We start from the raw sequence: 25,777 nt of genomic DNA on the forward strand, positions 1-25,777 counted from the left end.
GAATGGGAATCTTGCCCTGGCTAGTTTGGCTCAGCAGTTAGAGTATCACTCTGTGGACCAATGAATCCTGGGTTTGATTCAGTCAGGGGCATGCACCTCAGTTGTGGTTCGTCCCCGGCCCTGGTCGGGGTCGTGTGGGAGGCAACCAGTCAATGTCTCTCTCTCACATCAGTGTTTCTCTCTCTCTTTCTCTCTCTCTCCCTCCCTCCCATTCTACCTGAATATAAATGGAAAAATATCCTTGGGTGAGGATTAAAAAAAAAAAAAGAATGAGAATCTTTGCTTATATGCCTTCAGCTATAAAACCCTCAAACTTGGAAACTCCTCAGTGGCTTTTTAGTAAATAGGTCTGTGTACACTATCAGTTTGTGGGCCTATCAGTTTGCTGGCCTTGAATGTCAAAGGGACTAGGAAAATGACTTCAAGTTCAGCTAGCTGCTGGCAGGTGAAGAGGAAGCATAGCACAGTGGGTTCAGTCACACAGCTCAACTTCAATTCTGCCCCCACTATCTGCTAGCTGTGTAGCTGTGGGCAACTTTCTTAATGTCTTTAAGTCTGTGTCTTTGCTAAGAATGGATACAACATGTCTGACCTCACAGGAGTGGCTGTGAAGGTCAAAGGCGATAATGGACTTACAGCACTTTGCTTCGGTAAGCCTGGCCCCACACAGTAGGGCTCAATGAACAGTAGCTGGTGTCACTCCCACTGCCCATACAAGTAAACTTCCCAAGAGGAGCGAGTGAGCCCAGACCAAGGTAACGGGTTCACTTCCGGCTGCTGTGGGACCATTCAGCCCTAAAGATGTCTCCCCACCCCAGTTTGAGAGCTCTGGGCTGAAAAAAAGGGAGATGAGAGGTATAATCTGTAGGGAGTAGGTAATGGATTTTAATATAGATTCATTCATGTTTATTCTTTTGAATCTTCCAAAGTCAAGACTTATGATAAGAGAGGCAACTATAAACTGTTTAATAGTAGCTCAGCAGCTATACATTGGCATCATCTTTGGCCTCATATATCCCAGAAAAAAGGGGGGCTTACATAAACAGGGAGTGAGTAGAGGGCCATGGGGTAGGAGGAAGGGGTGTTAAGTGGCAAATGGTCCCTGCCAGATTTGTTTCCCTGTTGTATCAATGGCGGGGAGGGGGGGGAGCATAGAGGGGTGTGGAGGGTATGTTGGTGCACTAACAACTTCTCTCTGATGATGCTGGGCAGTCCTTAGTTCTCTAGCTCTTCCTCTATGCAGGGGCCTCCCTGAGGACCAGATACTACCACCCCATGCCAAATGCCTGAAGGGAACCAAGAAGCCCAGAGCCTGAGTAGGTATGTAAGTGTGTGATTAGCAATCCTGGTGAAGAAGGAAATGAAGCCAGGACTCCACCTGCTGAGGGAATAGAAGGTGGAGGCATCTACCTACCTGCATTCCCTCTCCTTTAGTACGCAAGGTGCTGCTGATGGAAAACTGGTTTTCTAATGTCAGAGCACCCTCTACTGGGAGCCGAGGCTCCCTATAGCAGGGGAGGAAGAGACTAGGACCTGGACAGTGTGGGAAGGGGAGAGGCCACAGACAGGAGGCTCTTCCTGGGCACTCAGGACCTGGAATCAAGTGAAGATCAAGAAGTAGCCAAGTTTTCAGTTTATTGAGTAACGATGGCATCATAGCTTTTATTATTGATGGCTGCTGGTTGGGGGAACAGGAAAGTGCTCTTAGGGGATCCTGCTGGGAACTTCACCCCACTGCTTTGCCCAGAGGTCATAGGAGTGGGAATCAAGGTCCACCTCTGTACTCTTAGTTTACCAGCACACACTCCATCCCCAAGCCCACTTCCCCTTTGGACCAGCCACTGATGCCCGGGCCCCTCCTCCTCTTGGGGGTGAGGATGGGAGCGGGGCCAAGCCTCAAGAAAGAAAAGGAGGCTGAGGTGAGGGGTTCGGCTAAATGTTTAACAAGGGTCAAAGGAACACAAAATTCTCTGTCTTAAGATTGTACATTTGTGGCCTTAGTTGCCCTTGAGGGTGTACTAGTTACACCCATTCAGGTACCTGTGGAGTTTAAGCACTGCTCCCACAGCTGTGTCCCTCCGGAAGGGGGCGCCATGGGAGCCCTGAAAGAGGAATGCTTCTCTGCCTTGGCGGCTTCTTGCTTGGAGTTGTAGGTTAGATATGAGGTTATAATGTCAGAGTGGACCAAGAACTACCTGGATTATGCCTGAAGGTGCCCACATGGCAGTGGAGAGGGAATGGGAAGATGGCAAGAGCAGTACAGGATACTGACATTCCTTTGTTCTGGTAGAGAAGCAGAGAGGAAATGATCTATTCCAGGATGTGGGGGACAGTATAAGCCCCTGCCTCCCTTAACCTGGCATGTCTTCCTCTACCAGCCCAGTTCCCGGCTCAGCTTTGGGAGCCAGGAAGCAGAAATCTGAAGGACTCAGCCCAGTTTGGTTTGCGAGTGTCCCTTAGTCCTGAGATCCTGGGGCTTCTCCTATATCCAGAAGGAGTGAGGTGCTGTCGGAAATGGCTTAACCAGAGGAACTGTCTTAAGCCCCATAGCCTGGCTGGCTGACAGGTGACAGGAGGCCAAGAGGAGAAGCCAGATATCAGGATATCCCAGGACAGCATGTCTGCTTCTAGCTTCCAGGACAGCATGTACACACATATCACTTATGCATATACGAAGACGCACTAGCACAGGAGAAAGGGATTATGTGGCCCTGCTCTTTGGAATCAAAGAGGAGAGAAAAAAGCTTATTGGAGTACCTCCCTCAGCCTAGTGGGATTGCTGGTCTCAATGGCTGCTCCATACCAAGCCCCCTGCCCCATACCAGGCAGAAGAGAAAGTAGCAGGATGGCAAGGCTCCACCAGTGGAGCAGCCCAAGGAAGTGAGGGAGGGACCAGGGCTCACTCTCCCTCAGAGCCCTTTGTTGTAGTAAACCACTTCGATGCTGGCATTTTGCTGACGGATCTGAGCTCTCAGCTCTGGCTCCAGCCTGCTCACATGTATGGAGCTGCAACAGAACAGAACAGGCAGGCTGAGTATCCCGAACCCAACCCCCTTCAGGCTAAGGGATCACCATCCCTCCTCTTCCCGAGCTGAAGAATGTTCTCCATTGAAGGGCAGAAGGCCCAGATAACTGCCACTGCCCCACCCCCAGAACAAGCTGAGTGCCTGCCAAGCCTCTTCCTAGAACATGCTGAGAGACTCCGGGCTCAGCTGGTTCCAGAGATATAGAGACCTGTCCAGAGCCCCCAGCCAAGCCCTGAGAGCAGCACTTACCTTCTCTGGGGGAAAAGGGCACAGCACAGGGGGGTGGCGAATACCAGGCTGGGGAGAAGAGTTTGGAAAGGTTTGTGAAGCTTTGACCTAAGGGTGTTCCCTCCCTGCACCCCACCCCATTTCTGGACACTGCCCCTAGGGGTGGAGACATGAAAGCCAACACTGGCATTAGGTTCTGGCTGAGGAAAGACCCTCCAGAGCAGTGACCCAGAGTTCCACAGCCAGTGAGTGAGAATCAGGAATTCCCTGTGCATGAAACTCCTGGAAGGTACCCAGAGGGATATTATGGTTTTCTCTCATGAAGACAGGGACCCCTTCAACTAGACTCTTGATCTTCAAGGACAGGGATCAACCCCTCACATACAGAGGATTCTCTCAAGGTATGAATGAATGATGTATATAGAAACATCTTAAAAGCAATAAATACCCACCCATGTCCACCATGGAAAGGACACTCCCACACACCCTGGCTAACTCCATGCACACTTACCAGAAGCCCACCAGTCCCACCTGCAGGGGTGCCCCCAGCCAGGGGCGGCGCTGTGGGGAAACAGAGACAATGGGATGGCGTGTATCCCCTGCCCCTCTGCCCCCACCCCATTTCACCCACCATGGCTCTGTCCCATCAACCCTGCCTTTCAGCCTCTGGTACAAGGCCCTTTTCTTTCTCTCAAACCCATAACAGGGTTGGATCTTTAGATCACCACCTTCCACTCAGCCAGGCCTGTTTGCTGACACCCTCCCTAGTGTTACCTCACCCATTCTGGCCTCTCAGAACTGGATCCCATGGCACTCCCTGCCCCTTTCTCTTCCCTCGCTTCCTCCAGGAGCGGCCTTATTCAGGGAGCCTCCTCTGACCCTCCCCTCACTTCCTCCCATCTCAGTGGCATGAATTTGTCCCTTTCCAAACACATCTCTGCTCTGCACACCTTTCTCTATTTGCTCTGGCCACAGGGACCCCATTCTGTTACTCAAATGCTCATAGTTGGTGTTCAATAAATATTTGTGAATAAATGATCCAATGAATGAGCCAGAGCTTGTATTCCTGGGCCTTTTTCCCTGTCCTGTTTGCGCATGCACGCGTGTCTCACTGTTGTTATTATATGACCGCATGAGTACAATAGCAAGTGTATCTATGACAGTACATCCTTGGTAAGCGTCAGAGGCTCTGAGTGACACTAGTCTCCTTCAGGATAGAAGGAACATTGTTTGCTCAATGTTCCTTCACTCCAGCCCAATTCATTCTTGCTGAATGAATGAAGGTGGAGGAGGCAGCACAGGGGTGGGGCAAACACGTGGCGAGTCTGATACTCGGGTCAGGCTGGAGAGGGGGTGAGGGACTGGTCACTTCTGCTCCCAGTCACCACTATGTCCAGGACAGGAGAGGTGAGAGTGACCTACCTTCAGGAAGTCTTTCTTCTCCAAAGTGTCCATGATCACAGGGGGAATGGCTGAGGGAAAAGTAGGGCAGTCAGCAAGAAACTAAGGAAGGGGGATCCCCCTTCACAGTTCTTCCCACTACCCCCAGGAATCCTCAAAACTTCTGAAGAACTGCACCCCCTTCTCTCAGAGCCTCCTGTGCCCCACCCAGCCACCTCTGCCTCACCCATGGCAGGAATCGCCATGCAGATTCTCGATATCACCACCTGGAAGATTCCCTGCTTGGCTGCAGTCACTGAGTGGCCAAGCCTCTGACCTGCCTCGTCAGTCACAGGGATGCCCACCTGCAGCTCCCTGAGAAGGGAAGGGGTGGGGGTCAGTTTACAGGCCCCAAATCCCACCCACAATGCCCTCATGGGCAGCTATCCCCTGGGGTGCCCTCAGATATCCTAGATTGAAAGGCTGGTTTTCTCATCCCAGATCCCAGCGTCTGAGACTGGGCTCAGCAGCGCATGCTCAGGGAGAGGACGGTCCCCACTGTGGCTAGTGTGCACCACTAGATGGTGTGCCCACATGCATGCCGGGCATGCACAGGCCAGGAGTCTGGGCCACTCACCTTTGCCTCATCAGAGGGATGTTGATGCAATTTGCAGCTGCCACAGCTGCAAAGGGCACAAATCTGCCAACCAAAGGGGGCAGGTGCTGGGGGAGGAAAGATGTCATTTAGTGACCCTGAGGGCTATAGGGTGGTGAGGAGCTCTGGGAAGAGACATATGAAGCCTATAGGTTGGTGTGGAGATGTGATGGGGAAAGAGGCCAATAAAGGATGACTGGAGACCAGTGGAAGGGGGGGGGTGGGGTCATTTACCTTGGTGAGGGATTTGAGTCCCAGGGCTGTGGCCACAGCCCCAGTGGTGGCACTCACGTAAGCTGTTCCCAGCTGCCTGTGGGTGGGAAAGCCAGGACATAAGGGAAGAGGTGAACAGTCTAGCACATGGTTTATTCCTTCAGGGACATGCCAAATCCTCAACCCATGGGGCGTGGGAGGGTGGCCTCATTGAAGATAAAAGCCTCCCGTGCTCCAGTGCAGATTCGTCTGGAAGCTCCAACCCCTAACTTTGAAGAAGAGTGGCCCCCCAAAGCATACACCAGAGGACCCCATGCCCTCAGGCCAGGAAAGTGGGGGGGAGGGCAGGCTGAGAGGAGGGCACGGAACCACTGCCCACACAGACTCCGTGAACAGGATCAAACAGTAGAGAGCAATGGTGGGCGGGGAGAAGAATCTCTGGGGAGGAGTTCTCACCCCACAGTGATGGGAGTATCGCCACTTCGATTTGAGTAGTTAACGACAGCATTGAAGGACTGGTTCACCCACTGCCAGAACACCACGGTTGGGGTCTTCCTGAGGGAACAAAGACACTTACTACTTTCCCCTCTACGGTGCTCCACATCCTTGGACCCTGATAATGAAACTCCATAGGTTATTCTCAAACCTTCAGGAGGGAGCCTGTTGATGACCCTAAATCCTGCTCTTGTGACCCCTGCATGACCCTCCTCACTTACACAAAAACACCTGCTCTCTCTGGGGTGGGAGGAACCCCAGGGCTGAGTTCTGAGGAAGGGAAGGGATTCTAACACAAGCTCTCACCCACCTACTATTTTGTGCCAACACCAGCCTAGAGAGGAAGCACCTAGTCATCAAACTATTCTCTAGGTTGGACAGAGTACTCAGGGAGGAGACACACAGCACAGAACCTGCCTGTAGAAGGTGAGCATGCAGCCAGTGATGGTCATGTTCATGGGAACCTGCGCTGACATGCGGCCAATAAGGACCACCTTTTCCCCTGTGTCCGGATGGAAGGCTGAATCATACACATACTTGGCCCTCCACAGCTGATCTTCAGTGAGCCCTGGAGTCACCACGCCGGCCCTGCAGAGGTTATCAGGGAACAAACAGGCAATTCGAGGGGCAGACATGCCCTTCCAAACCCTGCCCTTCTGGCTCAGGGGAAGTCTGGGCAGAGGACCAGGCACTTTGGTTCCCAATCTCAGAATAAAGGAGCTCCTGGTCTCTAGGAGAGAATCAAATCTTCCTGGAGTGGGGGGCTTCTATTTCGATTTCCCTTCGAGCCACGGAAAGAGGGGTATCCTTGTGTTCCTGTGCAAATACTGGTGTTCTCCAATGGGTCAAACCTAGCTGGGGGTATTGCAAGGGTTTTTCCTCCTAGAGACAAAGGGGATGCCCTCCTACCTCCTGGGAACTCAACTTTGAGCCCCTCTGTCCTTACAGAGGATGGCCCAGCAGTGGGATGGGTCCCTGTAGAGAGTTTGTGAGACATAAATATCAAGGCCACCTTCTCAACCCAAACACCCTAAAATCTTTTGGGTTAAAGCTCTGTGCCATAGTTGTCTGTGATTCCAACAGATAGAGACAAGGAGTGAGGGGTGGGACAGGGTCACTCTCAAGCCTCAGGAGACAGGTACAAAAGGTACTGTATTAATTGCAGGGAATGAGACCTGGGGTACAGGGTCAGATGGGAAACAGGGTCACCTGTAGTTCTGCACGATGTTCCGGGAAGCTTCCAGCTGTGCCCCAGATAGCAGCAAATTTCGGGGGTCAGTAACAGTGAAGAAGTGTCTGGCTCTGCCCAGGAATGTGCTTTGATCCCAGCGGGGTTCCTGAATGTTGATATCTAAGGGCAACTCACCCATTTTCTGCAGGGCAGAGAGCAGGGTAAGAGGAGGGGGTCCAAGGGCTCTACCTGGGGGAGCCTTTGGTGGCCCTGCCCTGGTCCCTGGGCCTATTGCCAATCCCTTCTGGAGCTCAAGGTGACTCCAGATCAGTAAGCAACAGTGGGGGGAGGAGCTGTTTTCTAGGCAATGTCCTGGCCCAGGGACTTACCACCACTGGAGGAGGCTGGGGGGTGGAGGGAGGTGAGTGGGGACAGAACCAGGAAAACAGATCTTGTGCTCTGGCCTGGTGCAGATTTTCATGAGAGAATTAACACGTGTGGTTGGTACATGAGCAGCAACTAATCCCATGCAGCTGCTCTTATGCTTTGTATGCACAAAAATACATATTATATGCATTCCACATTTATGTTCATGTCAGCTTTAGGCCCCAGCTGCTCTGAGACCTGGATACAAACTCCCAAGGCTGTTTGGGAAGATAGGATAAGCCATCCCACGCCCCAGCTTCTGACTGGAGAACAGAAGCTCATTGGCCACCCTACGGCTGATCTATTCCACATCTCAAACAGGGGACTCTCATGCCAGCTGTGTGTGTGTGTTCAACCCACAGTGAATGGCCCAAGGCTCCCCTTGTTCTCCAGCTGGGCAGGACTGGCACAGTCAGCCATCCACCTCTCCCTCTGAACCGCCTGCCTCCAGAAAGAGGTGGGATTCTTAAGTGTCCTCTCCACCCAGCACATACACGAATGCCTGAAACAGCCATCTGGCTGCATTTGGCAAAATTCTACAGAATGACTAATCTTCAACCACACTTCCTCCCTCACAGGAAGACACACCCTCCCCTCCCTCACACACTCACACTCACATACCCATACACAAAGACACCATCATACTCACCCTACACAGACACACAAACAGGGTGGACACACCCTGCATGCACTGGTCCACAAAGACCGTTACTTGCACTACACACACACACACACACACACAAAACCACAGCCCATATCCCTTAATTGCAGACACTTGAATATGTGACCACACAGAGCCCCACCCTGACATTTTTTCCTACTGGTGCCCTATGGACTTCCCTACAGACGAATATACTAAATCCGGAAAGGACAGAGAAGGCAGGCCTTCCTCTCCTACTCCCAGCCTTCAACCCCTTACCCGCTTGACCGCCCCCCCAACCCTGCCGGAGCACTTACACTTTCCTGAGCTCCTGGCTTCTGCAGCTCTCACACCCGCCTTACTCTCCGCGTCGCCCCCGCCTTCTCATCCATCACGTGCAACGTCACGCGTGACGCTAACCATCGGGAGGGGCGGGGGCTACCGTCCCCCCCCCTCCCCGCGCGTCCGCCCGCCGTGCCCAGGGATTGGCAGGGCCTGTGGGCAGTGGGTGTCTTTTGGGACGACGCCCCCAGCCTGGGCCACGGGGATCTGGAGCCACGCTACCCGGATTGGCTCTGGGATCAGTTCTGGTCCTGTCCTCAGCCAGAGAGAGGAGGGGAGGAGCCGCGGGTGCTTGCAATCCCCTGGCCGGCCTCGGGAGGCTCCTGGCCTCGGCAGCAGGAGGTCTAGGTGTCCAGGGCGAACACTTGCAGGGAGCGGGCTGGCGGCGTGCAGGGGCCATCTCTGATGGTACGCCCGGAGGGGTTCGGGTTACCTCCAGGCCTGTTTACTTGTTGGCTGCCTTGGCAGTGGTTTCTGCCTACTTGGCACCCCTGGATTCCTACCCCAGTTCCTACAAGCTCCTTCCTCATAGCACCTGGGCATTCACACCCCTCACAGCCCCATTCCTCTCCTGTCTGTGCGCCTTCTATGTCCCCAGTCCTTTCCTCCTCCCCAGCCCCTTCCTTATTCTCCTCTGTAACCCTTAGCTTCACTGGGTCCCCTGTTTCCATGTGTCCCCAATCCTACCCTGCACTACAGACCTTAGCCCTAGGATGTGAAGGGGCAGAAGCCTCGGGGCTCTGACTGCATCAAACAAGTGGATCAGAAAGGTTCTTCCTCCCATACTGTCCTGGAACCAGCTGCTGCTCCCTGTGACCTTTCCATAACTGGGTGGCCAGAGAGACACTTTCTCACTCACAAAGGAGGAGGATGCGTGTGAAGAAAGCAGCTCTCAGCCACACACACACACACACACACACACACACACACACCACCCAGTCACAGTACGACAGTACAGCGCATGTCTGCCCCACACCCAGGCTCCAGTCTACTCCTGCCTACCGCAGGATCACGCCCCGCTCTGCCCAGGTGACATTCCCTCACTGAGGCCTCGGGGGTGACAGCGGAGGAGTGGCAATTCCGTGAGCCCTGGTAGCTGGCTTGGACTGGAGAAGACAAGCTTCTGGGCTCCCCTGTGCTGAACTATTAGTGGGAGGAGGGCAAGCCGAGGTCCACGCCCTAAATTCGCGGTCGAAGTGAGCATCAGAACTCAAACTGGAGTAGATAGACCCAACGGCCCCAGCCCAGGTGACAAACAGCTCTCCTGGGTGCCTAAGAGAGGTGGTGGGAGGGAGTAATTGGCAGCCCCCTCAACCAATGGGAGCGCGGGGCGGCTCCGGCCAGCCCAGCTCCTGCCGCCTCGGCGAGGAGTGGGCGGGGTCCCCTAATGCGGCAGTAGCTCGCGCCCGCGGGCGGGCGAGGCCCCGGCCGCCGCACACACGAGCAGGTGAGGGGGCCGGAGACCAAGACCGAGAGGAGGAGGGACCTGGAGGATCAAGCCGGAGGTGGGGTGCTGCGATCTACCTTGGGGAACTTAGCCCCGGGTTTGTGCGGGATGTTGTGGGGCTCTCGCCAGCAGGTCCTCCACCAAGCCTGGGAGAGGGTCACGCAACCTCTTTAGACCAGAGAGGAGGGGGGACAGAGGAGACAGCAGTCTAGAGCCCGGGGAGTCTCTGAGGGCCAGGGAATCTCTGTGATCTTTGGCCGCAGCTGTCCCAGGTCCTGAAGCCCTGCCCTTGAGGCCTGAACACCAAATGCTGGCTACCCCCCTACTCCCATACACTGGAGGTGTGCGGTGAACTGCCCTGGCCCCAATTTCTCTCACACCGCTTGAAGCCCCAGGGCCTGCAACAATCCCATCTTATTCACTCTCTCAACCTTCCGTGAGGATTGAGGATAACTCAGCTAAGAGCAGGAATGAGGGGTGAAGGAGAGGTTCCTATCCAAGTTGTGGGAATAGCTCCAAAAGTCCACGATGGTGCCTGGACTGGCCAAGGGTGGGAGAGGCGAGGGGCCTAAGGCATGGGAGGGCAGGATGCTCAAACAAGGGGGAGGGGTGGAAATTGGGGGGAGGCAGCATTCACACCCCTCATCCAATATGCGCGTCTTCCTGCACAGGCCTACTGTACATTCCAGAGAGGCAGCAGAGGTGGGGGACTCCTGTTCACTGGGACCCCAGTTCTGCCCAGAAGGCTCATGGAGTCCAGGGCACACAGGATCCTTCTCTGGAGGGCTAGCAGGTTCCTTTGGGACCTGTAGTCTAGCCACCATGGCGCACGGTTTCTCAGTGGGTTTGGACCCACTGGGCCTTGGAGACCTAAGCTCTGGCTCTCTGAGCTCCCTCTCCTCCCGAGGCCACCTGGGCAGCGACTCAGGCTCCGCAACGCGATACCTGCTGAGGAAGCAACAGCGGCTGCTGAATGGGCCCCCCCGCGGAATCCGAGCCTCATCGCCCATGGGCCGAGTCATCCTCATCAACTCCCCCATCGAAGGTGGGGGCAGGCCCAGCCATAGCCCGGGAGCAGGGGAGGGGGGAGAACACATATGGCACTGAATAGACAGAGGCAGAGCCAATATTGGTGGGAGAACTCAAGAGACGGGAGTCTTAAGGATGGGGAAGCATCTGGGAAATCATGTACTCTTCCTCATCTACTTTATTTTTCTCCTTCAGGCCAATCCTTTAGGGATCCAGGATTGTAAAGAGATCAGAGGTGGGAAATAGGGCATGGTGACAGGGAAAGGTGTGTGAGTGTGTCTTTGTGTGCGTGCACGTGTATATGTGTGGTATGCTAGCCCCCAAGTGAGCTAGGCAGGGTATTGAATTGTCCCCTCTATTTCATGGACTCTACCTTTGTCCACACCCATTTGTGTATGCCTTTGGGGCATGTGCAGGATGAAGGACATCCTCCATCAACCAGCCGATTGTGTGACCAGCTCTGTGTTGAGCTGTGAGGAGCCAGTGCCCAGCTGGGTAGACAGAATGAAAAGCTTCACATGCAAAAGGAAGGAGATGAAGATAGAGTAGCAAATGTTTAGAAGAGTGGGGAGAAAAGAAAGGTGGGGAATCAGGGAAGGAGCCCCAGGACTGGGCCCTGAAGGAGGGAGAGACATAAGCTTATGTAGATGCTTGATGCTATTTCATTGCACACCAGTTCTGTACCAACCCTGTAGGTTCTGCGGGAAACCTAGAAAGAAATAGGGCTCAGTCTTCAATTTCAGAAATGTACAGTGTTGCAGGGCTTGGAGACGACGATGAGAACAGCTGGTGACAGGGTCGAAGTATCACAGACAAAGGATGGAAGTGGAAAGCATGGGGCATGATGGGTGGCCACTTAAGAGACAATCTGGCTGCAATGACAGGTGTGAGACAACAAAGAGCAGATGAGCAAAGTAGGACCTTGAATGGTGGCAGGGAAGTGAGGGCCCCCTGGGCTTGGGCTTTCTGTAGACAGGACCAGATAAATATCCCCAGCTCTCTTCCTATCTTTCAGCCAGCACAGTGCCCTGGCTGAATCCTAGACTGGACTTTTTAGACCCTGCCCCTCCCCCCTGACCCAGCTGGGCAACTCTGCTCCTCTCTGGGAAGGACTGGCCCATGAGAGAAACAGGAAGGAGGTCACTTAGCGAATGCTCAGGGAGGCCAGGGAGGGAGTCCAGTGGTGAGGGGAGAGTGGTGAGCAGAGGAAACCTAGGAAGGGCCTTATTGGGCATAGGAAGAGTGTGGGGGCAGGCACTGAACTTTTTATCAGAGGAAAGGCATGATCCATTATACAAGCTGACTCTGGTCACTGTGTAGAAAGTGAATTAAAGGAGGCGAGCGCAGAAGTGGGAGGGAAGTGGGGAGGCTGCACAGTGCCTGGAGGGAGAAGGAGCTGGCCTGGGTTAGGGCAGTGGAGGGAGAGAAGGTTTCATCCTGGGATACTCCAAGCTCTTAGACTCAAACTCCCCAGATTTCACATATCCCTGGCCCAAGGCCCTAGGGATGGCCCAGGGATGGACTGAGAAAGGGGGTAGGAGGATGGGTGAGCAAAAGTCTCCTTGGCTGGGATAAAAGGTCCCAAAACCTGTGCGGATAGAATCAGCTAGGAAGCCTCAGGATCTCCACATTTCCCTACTGCACATCCTGGCTAACAGGCTGCCTTTGGGGATTTCTTCCTGAGCTGCCCTGGTCATGCACTGTAACCTGGTTTCTCTTAGATGAATCAGAAGATAGATAGATAGATGAGAGAGAGAGAGAGAGAGAGAGAGAGAGAGAGAGAGAGAGAGAGAGAGAGATATTTCTTCTAGAGTAAACCTTGCCCAAGAAGAAATCTCACCTTCTCACCTGAGAGAATTTACACCTCCAGTCTTCTCACTTTTCTCCAACTAAAAGGCCTCCTCAAGGACCCACCTCTGAGCTTTTGCTCACTCCATTCCTTCTTCAATGTCTTCCCCTTTCCCTCCACCCATCCAAATTCCACTCATCTTCGTCCTCCAAGAATCCTTCTCTGACAACTCCAGCTTCTGGGAATCCTCCTCCTCTGACTTTCCTCCCCAGCACTGGTGGAGAGGACAACTCTGGGCTCTGGGCACATACTGTAACATGGTATTGTTTGTGGTTTCTCTCTTCATATAGTCAGGTAGCTCTTAGAGCCCTTACTTCCAGAATCACAGGGTCTAAGAGATAGACGGTGCCTCAGGGATCCTTCCACAACATCCTAGACAGGAATTTACCAGGTTTCAGCTTGTATGCCTTCAAAAATGAGGAACTCACTCTCCCTCCTGGAAAACTCATTTTATATCTATTGGCTGAAAGTTTTAGAAACTTCTCCCTTGCTCAATGGGCTTCCATATAATTTCACTGTGTGAGCTTTGTTCTCTCCTCTGGGTTGTACAGTCAAAAACATCTAATACCTTTAATAGTTCTTCAGCTATTTGAAGATAGAGCTAACATACTAATTTCCCCTGCAAGCTGAAGAGGCCAGACTGTGCCCCACCTGAGGATATTTTCCATTTATTAAAATCCTCACCTGAGAATATTTTTCCATTTATCTTCAGATGGAGTGTGCGGGAGGGGTGAGAGAGAGAGAGAGAGAGAGAGAGAAACATTGATTTGAGAGAGACACATCGACTGGCTGCCTTCCACACCACCCCGACCAGGACCGGGGACCAAAATCATTCGAAGTACGTGGCCTTGACTGGAATAGAACCCGTGACTCTTTGGTCTGTGAGCTGGCACTCTAACCACTGAGCCAAACCAGCCAGGGCACAGAATGGATTTTTAAACTTCTTTTCTATCCCTTTGACCCTCGGACTACCAAGAGTTTTAGGTATTTGGTCTATCCCAGGCCTGTGAGCATGGGAAGCTTACTAAGCATTAGATAAACACACACACACACACACACACACACACACACACACACACACAGCTATATTATGAGGGGAAAAGAACAGTTTCTTCCCACATGAAGTCCTGTCCTATCTTCCATTCCCTCCCTGGCCTATAGTCTCAAAATCACCCAGAGGAAATCAGAAATTGACTCCCCACCCCCCATTTAGGTCCCTGGATGCCTGTGCCCAGCAACCCAGCTTTTGCATGCCCAAGTGGACCCGGTCCACTGTGCTCAGAATAGGCATGGGAGTCATGCCTGTGTCCCTACCCCCACAGCCAACAGTGATGAGAGCGACATCATCCATGCGGTCCGGGTGGAGAAGAGCCCAGCAGGGAGGCTGGGTTTCAGTGTGCGGGGCGGCTCTGAGCATGGCCTGGGCATCTTCGTCAGCAAGGTGGAGGAGGGCAGCAGTGCAGGTGAGTAGGGTCCCCAGGGGGGAGGTCCTGGAGATGTATGTAACCCCATCTCAGTGGGGTACAGAGGTGCTCTTGTCAGGGATGGGAGGAAGGGCCCTTAGCTTTGGAGGGCCTGATTTGATGAGAAGATGGAGCCCCCTCCCCGGGCAGAGTGGGCTACTGGACAGGTTCCTAGTCTAATATGGATCATATAGACCCTACCTGGGGATCTCCAATCTCAGGGAAGTTTTACCCCAGGGAGCCTGGTCTGATGGGGACTCAGCCTCACACTGGAGGACTTCTCCCAAATGGCCCACAACAGCCGCCCTCTCTGGTGCAGAGCGAGCTGGCTTGTGTGTGGGGGACAAGATTACGGAGGTGAATGGGCTGAGCCTGGAGAGCACCACCATGGGCAGTGCCGTGAAGGTCCTGACAGGCAGCAGCCGCCTGCACATGATGGTGAGGCGCATGGGCCGCGTGCCAGGCATCAAATTCTCCAAGGAGAAGACCACGTGGTGAGAAGGCCTACCCTGCCCACCCTGGCACCCCTACCCAAAGCCATGGCAGGAGAGGCTGAGGGCACAGGGTTCTGCATGGGCCTGGCTGGCATGGCTTCTGCTTCTCCCACCCCTGGGGCTGGAATCCTAAGCCCTGACCCTAAAATGAGAAAAGGCCAAGCCTCCCCCCAGCCCTCCCCACAGCTCTGCTTTCCCAGACCCCAGGAACTCTGCCCCCTGTGCACTGCTGCTGCTGCTGTGAGTTTGAGATGTAACAGTGCCTCTTCCTCACAGGCCTATGAGGATTCGAGATGGGCCTGGCATGTTGCAGTTGCTCAATAAAAAGAGAAAATTAGGGTGATTTCCCAGATTTGATTAATCTATATCCTATTGAAGATCTTAGATCTGGAAGTTCCCCAAAGACAACCCCACGTTTCCCATGCAGCTGTGGGAGCTGCTGGGAGGGGGTGGGTGACAGATAGGGACCCAGACGGAGGGCTCCTTGCTGCTGCCCCAGGGTGGACGTGGTGAACCGGCGGCTGGTAGTGGAGAAGTGCGGTTCAACGCCTTCAGACAGCAGCTCAGAAGATGGTGTGCGGCGCATCGTTCACCTCTACACGACCTCCGACGACTTCTGCCTGGGCTTCAACATCCGTGGGGGCAAGGAGTTTGGCCTGGGCATCTATGTGTCCAAGTGAGAAATGGGCAGGGAATGAAATGGGCAGGATAGGGAATGGGGCTTGAAATGGGGCCTAGGTTGGGACCTGGGAATGCGTTAGGCCTGGCCAACTACATATTGAAATGAGGGTTTAGGTCAGGGGTGGGATCTGCAGAAGGGGGTGGGGTCACCAGGAGGAGGGTTGGGAGTTTGACTGGGGCATTTCTGTATCTAAGTGAAGAGAGTCTGGAATGGGGTGAGGGAGGACGGGCCACGGGTCCTGCCAGACTGCTGCCTGTCTGACCCCAGAGTGGACCATGGTGGGCTGGCCGAGGAGAACGGCATCAAGGTGGGAGACCAGGTCCTGGCGGCCAACGGTGTCAGGTTCGACGACATCAGCCACAGCCAAGCCGTGGAGGTTCTGAAGGGCCAAACGCACATCATGTTGACCATCAAGGTGGGCAGACATGTGGCAGTCGGGGAGAGGCCAGACTGTGGGAAGGACTTCCTAGAGCACTCTAGTACTTAATTGTGCCTGTTGCTCTGCAATTTGACTTTTTCACAGCCACATGAGGGGTAGGGCAGGCACTGTGCTCATTTTGCCGGAGAAGAAAGTAAGTCTCAGAGAGGCAAAGTAATTGAGGAACCACAGTCAATTACTCAGCTGGTCAGGAGCAGGGCCTGGCTCCAGGCCTGCTCCCCAGATGTCTAGGGCAGTGCCCCTTTGTATGAGTGGTGAAGGCCTAGGATTAAAAGGAAAAAAAATGTCCTGCTCAGAAGGGTGGGGTGATAGCCGTGGCTTTGGGCAGGATGTAGATGGTGGGCATCCACAGGGTCTGGGGCAAGAAGGGCCGGGCTGGGACCAGAGATTGGGTTTCAGGGAGGTGGCTAGATCCATTATTCATGTGGGTCTCACACTTGCCTGAGGATTAGGTCCTTCTCACCCTGGCTCCTGGAGGAGGCGATGCCTCACTCTCCCTAGTGCCTCATCCTGGCCCCTGCTCCACCCTCTCCCTTCTCCAAGCCTTTCACCCATTCCACCACTCAGTGCCTCCTTCACCATTCCCTGCCCCCACTGCCTCTATTTCCCACCTCCCCCACATTCCATTTCTCCCTGTCCTTCCTCAAATGATCCCAATCCTCCTCCTTACTCCCACTTTGCCATTCATTCGTTCGTTCATTTGTTCATTTATCCATCCATCTATCTATTCATTCAATATTTTTAAGTATCTATTATATGATGGCTACTATGCAAGGTACTGAGGCTACAACAGTGAACAAGACAAGGTTTCTGCTACTGGGGGAGACAGATAAATAAACTAGATACATGAAGATTGTGACAAATGCTATAAGGAAATTAACAGAGATAGGATGGAGTAATTTAGGAAGACCCCTCTCGTCTGGGGGGTCAGAGCGGGTCTCTCTGAGAAGGTGACACCTGAAGAGGGAGAAGGAGCTAGCCTCAAGATGAGCTGAAAGAAGAGAATCCAATCAGAAGGAACAGCAAGTGCAAAGGCCCTGAGGTGTAAAGAAACTTGGCATGTTCAGAAAGAAATTGGCTCATGTGGCTGGAGCATGATGAAGGAAAGTGATAGGGTTGAAAAGTTTACTCCTGTCCCATCACTCCCCGTCTTACTTTCCCTCCTGACCCGCTCCCCATGCCTTCCTCCGCCCACCATGCCCTCCCCAGGAGACTGGCCGGTACCCTGCCTACAAGGAGATGGTTTCTGAGTATTGTTGGCTGGACCGATGTAAGTGGATCAGACCCCCAATGTTGAAGGGAAAGGGCTGAAGCCTGAGGGTGGGGCCAGAATCTCTGAAGAATAAATGGACAGGGGAACCAAAATCTTGCTGGGATTTTCACACTGCCCACACGTTCACATTGCCCAGAGCTGTTTCTGGGCTCTCCGCTGAGAAGTTGCAGGTTTATTGCGGGCTCTCCTAGGGCCTGGAGTCCCAAGGGGGTGGAAGGAGGAGCAGTGACTTCCCCAAGGTCTCATCCTGCTGGCAGGATGCTGAGCAGCTGTGTCCCCAGATCCCACGCTTCCAACCTTAGCTGCTATTGGATGCTCCCCGAACCAAGCCCAGGGGTGATCTGCAAGCCTGGCAGGGCCCTGAAGCAAACCGGCCAGACCCCCTAGATGCCCCTGCCTTCCCCACTGCCCACAGTGAGCAGCGGGGTGCTGCAGCAGCTGTCCCAGGCCTCAGAGAGCAGCTCCAGCGTCTCCTCATACGCCTCCAGTGCCCCCTACAGCTCGGCTGAGGGCTCCAGCTCCCTGCCCTCTGACCGAATGGACGTCTGCCTGGGGCCTGAGGAGCCGAGCGGCCGTGGCCCCGGGTGGGGGCGAGCAGACACAGCCATGCAGACAGACCCCGATGTGGGGGGCCGCGTGGAGACCTGGTGCAGCGTGCGGCCCACAGTCATCCTCAGGGACACAGCCATCCGCTCCGATGGACCTTTGGCTGCCCGCCGCCTTGACTCTGCTCTCTCTGAGTCCCCCAAGACTGCTCTGCTGCTGGCTCTCAGCCGACCCCGGCCCCCCATCACACGCTCCCAGAGCCACCTGACTTTGTGGGGTACGTGGGGGACGGGTGCCTGCTGCTCTCTTTAAAGCCTCTGGTCTAAAACCTCCCTTAGACCCTGTCCTGAGCCCCAAACCTCCATTTGCCCCAGGCCTTGACCCAGCCCCAGTCAGCTCTGGGCCCCAAAAGAACCCTAACCAAGCCCCTCCAGCCTGGAGTTCCCAGACCTGTGCGTGCACACACACACACACACACACACACACACACACACTCCAGCCCTCATGGATTCTTCACAGAGCTGTAGCTGTGGATAAATTGGAGGAGGACCCCCACTCTCGCCTTCATCCCCACCTCCCCACATAGCTGCAGACCCTGTCTGTCCTCCTACTCTCCCTTCTCTCTGCCCCTCCCCACACCCCTGCCCCGGTCCTTCCCTTCTGCCCACCCTCCAGCCCCCTGGGTGCTCCCTCGTGTCTGCAGAGGAGAAGAAGCAGCGGAAGAAGGAGAAGTCGGGGCCCTCTGGGGAGAAGGGGGCCCTGCAGCGCTCCAAGACACTGATGAACCTCTTCTTCAAGGGAGGGCGGCAGGGGCGGCCGGCAGGGGATGGGAGCAGAGAGGCCTGGACGCTGGAGAGAGGGAGCCCGGCCAAGCCCCGTCCTCGCCTGGACATGGAGAAAGGTGAGTGCTGGGCTGGTCAGACAGAGTGGAAAATCCACGTTGGCATCCAGCCCCACGCTGCCTTTTATTAGCTGTGAGTCACCACCTCACCCTGTGAGCCTCAGTTTCCTTGTGAGTAAAATCAGAGTAACAAGACTTATATCTTTAGGGATAATGAGGAATAAGTGGATTCGTGTATATTCATGACTTAGGACATTGTCTGCCACACAGCAGGTATCCAGAAAGTGTGGTGGTCATTGTCATACTGCCCCATCTCCCCATTTTACAGAAGGGAACACTGATAGAGTCAGAGCACAGAAGGAAATGGAAGCACTTGGGTCCAATCCCTATGCTTTTATTGCTGAGGGGAGGGGAAAACACTCTTTTCTTAGAATATTTGGCATCACCTTCCCTGGCCAGAGCTCCACAGGCCCTACCCAGTTCTAGAACCATCATTGAGCAAGGCCATTTCTAGATCAGGGCTCAGGAGGAAGGGCCTAGGCAGGCTTCACTCACATCAGGGGCTTCCTAAGGACTCTTACAGAGGGCCCCTCATCTCCCAGGTGAGGTTCAGAGATTGGACCAAGAGTAGACGAGTTGACTCTTGGAGTTGCCTGTGACAGAAACAACTCAAAGTAGATTTAAAAAGCACCTTTTGGCTCAGCTACTGACTTAAGCTGGGTCTAAAGATGTAAACAATCTCATCAGACATCTGCCCCTCTCATCACTTGGTTCCCTTTCCCGGTTGGCTTTACTATCATGCAGGTTTTGCCCACTTGAGCTAAGGTGGCCACTGCCGCTTAGCAACACAAAGAGAAGACAGCTTCTCCTTAAAGGGTCCCAGCTGAAGTCGCAGGCTCTCACTGGCCCAGCTGGGACCACATGCCCAACAAATCACTGTGATGTGGGAGAGAGAGGCTTTCATCAACCAGCCAGGTCATGAGCCCCGGTGGAATCAAGGTTCTGTTCCAGAAGGGAGAATGGATGTTGGGTAGGCAAAAACAACCAGAGGATGAGGAGCTGAGCCCTGCCCTTCCCTGGGGTCTCAAGGTGACAGTCCCATGGGAGAGACAATCCCTTCAAATAAGGGGCAGGCTTGACCCCCTTCCTCAACTCACCTCTCTTCCACAGCCTCTGGGGCCTCGCTCTCTCCTGGTCTCCCCCTCTCTCAGGCCCCTCCTCTCTCTCCTTCAGAGGCTCTCCTCTTTCTCTTTGTCCCCTGAAACTTTGTCCTTAGCCTTCTTGCCTTCATATATTTGCTTCCAAATGAATCTCTATAAGCAGAGCTTATACTACACCCTCTTTGATCCAAAACCTTCACTGACCCTCACCTTTGCCTATGAACAAAGTCCTTAGCTTGAGCATGGCCTTCAAGACCCTCCCAGCCTGGCCTCTTGCCTCCCTGTCCCACCGCCTCCCAGCCTGAACTCTCCATTTAACCAGTGATCCAGCCGGAGCACCTTGCCCCCATTTTCAGATGGGGCCAGGGCCTGCTGCTGAGCCTTCTTCTTCTTAGCAGGGGGAGTGGGGCCTGTGCAGAAGTTTGTCACCTGGAGGCTGAGACGCGGTAATTTGTGCATCTCTTTACCAAGGCCTGTTTACAGCAGAGATGCTGATGGGGTGCATGTTGAGGGCAGCTAAGAGGCTTTGGGCTAAACTCAGTTGAGATCAAGCATGGGGGATCAGGCAGATAGGGGGTGCATATTGGGGGTAGCTAAAAGAACTGAACTAGGAAAGATAAGGTTGCAGACAGATGCTGGGGTACATTTTTGAGGACTGAGGAGCTTGGGTTGGGACGCCCAAGGACAGATCTGGGGGAGCTGAAGAAGCCTTGTGAGAACTCCAATGGGAACCAGACTAGCATGGCAGTGTATGTTCAGGGGACCCAGGGGCCACTAGGCCAGGACTCCATTAAGGAACAGACTGGTATAGAGCCTGTGTTGGGGGACTGACAGGCTTGGGGTAGAGTGCCATTGGTGGGCAGATCACTATGGGAGATTATGGTGGGGAGCATCTGGGCTAGGCACCTGGGCCTCTCAGCCAGCCTGTCCTGGGATCTTACTCCCATTTAGAGAAGCCCCTACCTCCTCCTCTGATGGCTCCAGGCTCCATCATACCCCCTTGCTCTTGCCCTGCAGATCGGGAGAGAGGCCGGGCTCTGCTCTCTGCCAGGTCTGGGAGCCCTTCCAGCCAGCTGCCCAATGTGGATGAGCAGGTGCAGGCCTGGGAGAGCCGACGGCCCCTTATTCAGGACCTAGCCCGGCGGCTGCTGACTGATGACGAGGTGCTGGCCGTCACCCGCCACTGCTCCCGGGTGAGCCTCCAGCCCACCCCCGCCCCCAGCTCTAGCATATGGTCACTTAGTCACCCAGGCCCTCATTTATTCAGGCTACTGTCTGGGCTCAACTAGGAGGCCAGTGGTCATTAAAAGCAGAAGTCACCCCTGTCACATGCACACACAGACACATACACACTGAGCTCACAGCCAGAAGGCAAGCTAGACAGTAACTAGAAACTAGTTATAATAACTAGTGACAAATCATGTGAAGTGCTATGAAGGAAAAGAACATGAGAAAATAATCCAAGAGGCACAAATTAGATGTGGTCTGGGAGGGCCTCCCTGAGGAGGTGATATTTAAGCTGAGGAGAGAAGTCAGACAGGTGATGAGTTGGGGGACGCGAGTCCCTGCAGTCACCTATTCCGTTTTCCCCTAAACCCCAGCCCGCCCCCATAACTCTTTCTGCTCCTGGGTCAGCCAGCAGGCCTGGCACAGGTAAGTAATCGCTTGTCCCTCCCCCCCACACACACATAGCCCAAACCTCCCCAACACCTACACTGTTGTTCTCTGTTCTCTTCTACTTCAAACAGACCAGAGGGCCCAGGGTGAGGTAGAGGCTATATTTGAGGGAGTCTTTGTAGCCTGAATGTTGGGGAGACTACAGGAGGCACAGACTGCAGCCTCTAGAAGGATTGGAAGGCCCTCTCCAATATCTAGGGCTTCCCACCACCTCAAAACCTTCAGGTTTCTGTGATGGGTTCCCTGTGATGAATCTGCGTCAGTGCACACGCGAGTCTATGTGCAGAGGCAATCTGAGGAATCTCAGGAAATCATCTGTGGATCCCCCACCCCCTCACCTTGGTCAGACTGGGGCTGCATTGTATGTCTGTGTGATGTGTGCATTTGTCTGTCTGTGGGGTACCTGGGTTTTTGTCGACTTAGCTATAGGATTGTATCTGTGTGTGTGCATGTGTCTGGCTAAGAAATGTACGTGTCACCTGGAGACTGAGACGTGGCAAGTCATGCATCCCTTTACCAAAGCCTGGCTTACAGCAGGGTCCCCTGAGATGGGGTGCATATTTGGGGTAGCTAAGGGCCTTTGGGCTCTACTCAGTGTCATGCTCAGCTCTCAGCTGTAGGTGGGGCTGGCTATGTGTACCAGCCTCTGTAGACCTGCAACTCTGGGCTATGGCCACTAGGCGGAGCTCTGTGTCTGTTTCTTTATTCGCTCCTTTTCCATCATCCCTCAGCTCCTCCCACACCACCCAAGCTAGGATGGCTCTCACTCTATCTCCACAGCACCTAAGGAACTGCAAATACCACCCAAACCTGATCCAAGCCATACCTACACCACGAGTTCAGACCCTCTGGGGTGGCCTGAAAGATTAGTAAAGCTCCCCTAATGATTCTAATGTGTGGCCCTGAACCCCTTCTCTCTCCCCATCTTAGCCACCTCTTCACAGCCGCCAGACCAGGCATTATAAATCACCGACCCATCACCTTACACTCCCTATTGTCCCTTGTAACCTCTTGACAGAATGGAGTACAAGTCCCTTGTTCTCACATTAAAAGCCCTCCCTGATTTGACTCCCCAACCCACTAACCTCAGCTTTCCCATAGTCGCCACATTATCATCTTCCCCTGGTCACCACATAGGTTTATACAGGTTATGACTTGCACAACCCTAGGGGCACTATTCACACTGTAGTCACAACCTGCGCTACCTACATGGAGGCCCTGTATGTGACCCACGATCAAGTTAAACTTCCATCTACCCGTTATTCCTCATCACCTGTGGAGCACTTTTCTCCCAACTTTCATGCTGATCCCTGAATTTATCCTCAAGTGTCAGTGTAAATGCCTACTCTGATCTTCCCACCCTCCTCTGAGACTCCGTCAGGGTTTTGTAGTTCACTGGGGCACATGGTTCATTCTGCACCTCATTCCAACTAGACTGAGTTTCTGAACTTCTGGAACAGGGTCTTTATTATTGTGCCCCCACTGCCACCCTCCAGTACACAGCCTGGCACTTAGTGGGTGCTGAATGCAGGTTTGTGAACTTGAAGTATGCGCACACATCTGTGACTATCTGGGGGCGTATTGTTGATATGTGTATGTGTGAGTCCCCATAACTTTGTGTGTGGTTTAGGCCCACACGTATAAGTTTATCTTTTATTATTTCCAGATATTTATGAATGTCTTGCTCTGACCACCAGGGCATGCTGTTTCTCTGTGTCTATGCCCATACAGGATGCTCTGTTTGTGTCCCTAAGTATGTGGCTCCCTTTCACCACCAGGGGGAGGTATGTGTCCATTAGGATGGCTCCCAGCGTTCAGTTTGCCAGTTTGTCTGCGTAGGTCGGGTGCGGCTGGTGGCATCCGGGCAGTGCCAGGCAGAAAGGCCTCCACCATCCTGAATACTGACTGAAATGGCCTTCTGTAGGACTACCCCATCTCCAAGGCCCTATTCCAGCCCTGAACAAAGCCCAATTTGTAGGTCGGTGTGCAAATGATGGACCAGCCAGGCCCACACAGCCTAGTTTTGGCTCAAATTCCTTCCTTCTGCTTAGAAGGTGGGGGCAGGAGTAGAGTCCACTCCATGCACATCCTTTTCCGGTACAGAGTAGACAAGAGCCAGACCTCTCAGGTTTCACTCCCTTTCCATACTTCCATATCTGTGTGGCCTTGGCAAAGTCCTTTTCTCTGAGGCTGTTTCTTCCTCTGCAAACCAGGAATAAATAATGTCATCTTAGTGTGGTTCCCAAATGAGAGACATGTGTACAATGCTTAGAAAAGTTCCTGTCCCAAACCTGTCATTGCTATTACAAGTCTGTTATTATTGTTACATTATTTTAGAAAGAGACAAAGGGAGAGAGAAATAAAAACATTCATGTGAGAGAGGAGCATCAATAGGCTACTGGGAATTGAGCCTACACCTGGGGCATGTGCCCTGACTGGAAATCGAATGGGGACCTCTCAGTCCATGGGACAGGGCTCAATTCAATGAGCCACACTGGCTGGGTGACAAGTTTATTATTATTGTCGCGGACTTCCACCTAGTCACCAAGATAAGACATCCTGTGGACAACCTGGGGATGGGGAGAGCCTTTCCTAACATGCCCCGACAACGTGTCCAAGCAGCCCCTCCCCCAGCTCCGGAAGTCTCCGCGGCTACCTGACCTGTGGTGCCTGTCTCCGCAGTACGTGCACGAGGGCGGTGTGGAGGACCTGGTGAGGCCCCTGCTGGCCATTCTGGACAAGCCGGCAAAGCTGCTGCTGCTGCGGGACATCAGGTGGGGAGGGGGTCGTAGGGAGGGATTTGGGCAGGAAGGAGACCCCTGACACCTCCCCCAACCTTTGCAAGGCCAAAGCCCCTGCCCCTGGCACCTCCAGAACTGAGCCCTGGCCCACCCTCATCTCGCCCTCCTCCAGGAGTGTGGTGGCCCCCACGGACCTGGGCCGCTTTGACAGCATGGTGATGCCTGTGGAGCTGGAGGCTTTTGAGGCCCTGAAGAGCCGGGCAGGTCAGCAGCAAGGGGTCAGGACTTGTGGATCCTGAACCCCAACCCCGGGTAGGACTAGGGGTGGTATATCCAATGGGAAGGGGGTAGAGCCCTTTAAGCTTGTCCATCAGGGAGCCTGTCCGCTGGTCCCTGCCAGCTTGACCCCTTCTCTCCAATCAGTACGGCCTCCTGCTTTGCGACCAGCCCGGCAAGACACACCACCCAAGCGTCACCTCATCACCCCTGTGCCTGGTCAGTCAGAGTCCCAGAGCCCAGGGAAGGGCACGCCCATGGGGGACTGGGGAAGGGAGAACAGACCTCCTTTCATCCCTGCCCCAGGGACTGGGGGGGGTTGTGGTTTCAGAGGTATGTGTGGTTCCCTGAAGGAAAGCCCTCATCCACCAGAACCATTTCTGTCACATCCACTCACCACTATTATTTACCTAATAATTGGTTTTAAACACACTCACTTTTTAAATCTAGTCTCATTCTATGCAATGATCTCCAAGGAATTACCAATTCGGTGTGTGAGTCATATTTGTTTAGACACATTAAAAAAAAACTGTAACTATTACAACAGAAAGTATTAAAATCCTATGCAATGGAGCATGGGCAGTGTCCCTCACAGTGGGGAAAGCTGCCACAGGGCCTGAGCCACCCAGGCCTGGTCTCCTAGGCCACAGGAACAAAGGCAAGGCCTGGGATCTGGAAGGTGGTCTGGGCTGATGAGGAGGCAGCCTGACCTTGGCCCTCTTCCCCAGACAGCCGTGGAGGCTTCTACCTGCTGCCTGTGAATGGCTTTTCTGAGGAGGCAGATGACGGAGAGCTGAGGGAGCGGCTGGGGGACCTACAGGTCTCCCTCGGTGCCTCTGCCCCCCGCCACCTTCATAAAGGGATCCCCCCTCTCCAAGACGTGCCAGTAGATGCCTTTGCCTCACGCCGAAGCACCTGCACACCCTCTCCCCAGCCGCCCCCCATTGCTCCCCGGCCCCCGAGGCCTAACTGGCTGCTGACAGAACCCCTGACCCGAGAAGACCATAGCCAGAGCCAGAGCCAGAGCCAGGGCCCAGCCCAGAGCCGCAGCCGCAGCCGCAGCCGTAGCCGAGGCAAGTCCCCCGGACGCAAGCGTTCCCCATCCCCGGCACCTATCCTCACCCCCAGCGTGGCCAACGGGCGCTACCATAAGCCTCGGAAGGCCAGGCCCCCTCTACCGCGACCTCTGGATGGGCAGGTAGCCAAGGCAGGGGGCAATCAAGGGCCCCTTGAGAACGGAACTGGCAGGACAGCTGAGCAGGCAGCCACGAAGGCCCCCAGTGG

At 54.1% G+C, this 25,777-nt stretch overlaps 2 protein-coding genes across 2 annotated transcripts; one reads left to right on the forward strand and one right to left on the reverse strand.

The window, feature by feature from the left end:
• Positions 1-1,217: 1,217 nt before the first annotated feature.
• On the reverse strand, positions 1,218-8,557 carry SFXN3 (sideroflexin 3). The gene is made up of 11 exons (XM_036265412.1): positions 8,552-8,557; positions 7,207-7,370; positions 6,415-6,585; positions 5,959-6,057; positions 5,524-5,599; positions 5,272-5,357; positions 4,882-5,009; positions 4,677-4,726; positions 3,766-3,815; positions 3,276-3,323; positions 1,218-3,006 (listed from the first exon to the last, which is right to left on the reverse strand). The coding sequence occupies exons 2-11, from the start codon at positions 7,365-7,367 to the stop codon at positions 2,910-2,912; spliced, it is 966 nt and encodes a 321-aa protein (XP_036121305.1). The 5' UTR covers positions 7,368-7,370; positions 8,552-8,557; the 3' UTR covers positions 1,218-2,909.
• Positions 8,558-9,991: 1,434 nt separating this feature from the next.
• Positions 9,992-20,889, forward strand: PDZD7 (PDZ domain containing 7). The gene is made up of 12 exons (XM_036265411.1): positions 9,992-10,081; positions 10,695-11,068; positions 14,224-14,364; positions 14,684-14,858; positions 15,358-15,534; positions 15,808-15,955; positions 17,189-17,249; positions 17,668-18,075; positions 18,502-18,699; positions 19,810-19,900; positions 20,192-20,245; positions 20,817-20,889. The coding sequence occupies exons 2-12, from the start codon at positions 10,846-10,848 to the stop codon at positions 20,887-20,889; spliced, it is 1,749 nt and encodes a 582-aa protein (XP_036121304.1). The 5' UTR covers positions 9,992-10,081; positions 10,695-10,845.
• Positions 20,890-25,777: the final 4,888 nt, after the last annotated feature.

The sequence above is a fragment of the Molossus molossus genome, unplaced genomic scaffold (assembly GCF_014108415.1).
Source record: "Molossus molossus isolate mMolMol1 unplaced genomic scaffold, mMolMol1.p scaffold_m16_p_17, whole genome shotgun sequence".
NCBI lineage: Eukaryota > Metazoa > Chordata > Mammalia > Chiroptera > Molossidae > Molossus > Molossus molossus.

Coding starts and splice junctions, on each gene's coding strand:
- SFXN3 (XM_036265412.1), bottom strand. CDS start 7,367: ATGGGTGAGTTGCCCTTAGATATCAACATTCAGGAACCCCGCTGGGAT. Junction 6,586..7,206: donor AACATCGTGCAGAACTACAG/GTGACCCTGTTT, acceptor TAACCTCTGCAG/GGCCGGCGTGGTGACTCCAG. Junction 5,358..5,523: donor GACTCAAATCCCTCACCAAG/GTAAATGACCCC, acceptor TTCCTCCCCCAG/CACCTGCCCCCTTTGGTTGG.
- PDZD7 (XM_036265411.1), top strand. CDS start 10,846: ATGGCGCACGGTTTCTCAGTGGGTTTGGACCCACTGGGCCTTGGAGAC. Junction 18,076..18,501: donor GAGCCACCTGACTTTGTGGG/GTACGTGGGGGA, acceptor TCGTGTCTGCAG/AGGAGAAGAAGCAGCGGAAG. Junction 19,901..20,191: donor CTCTTTCTCTTTGTCCCCTG/AAACTTTGTCCT, acceptor CCTTCTTCTTCT/TAGCAGGGGGAGTGGGGCCT.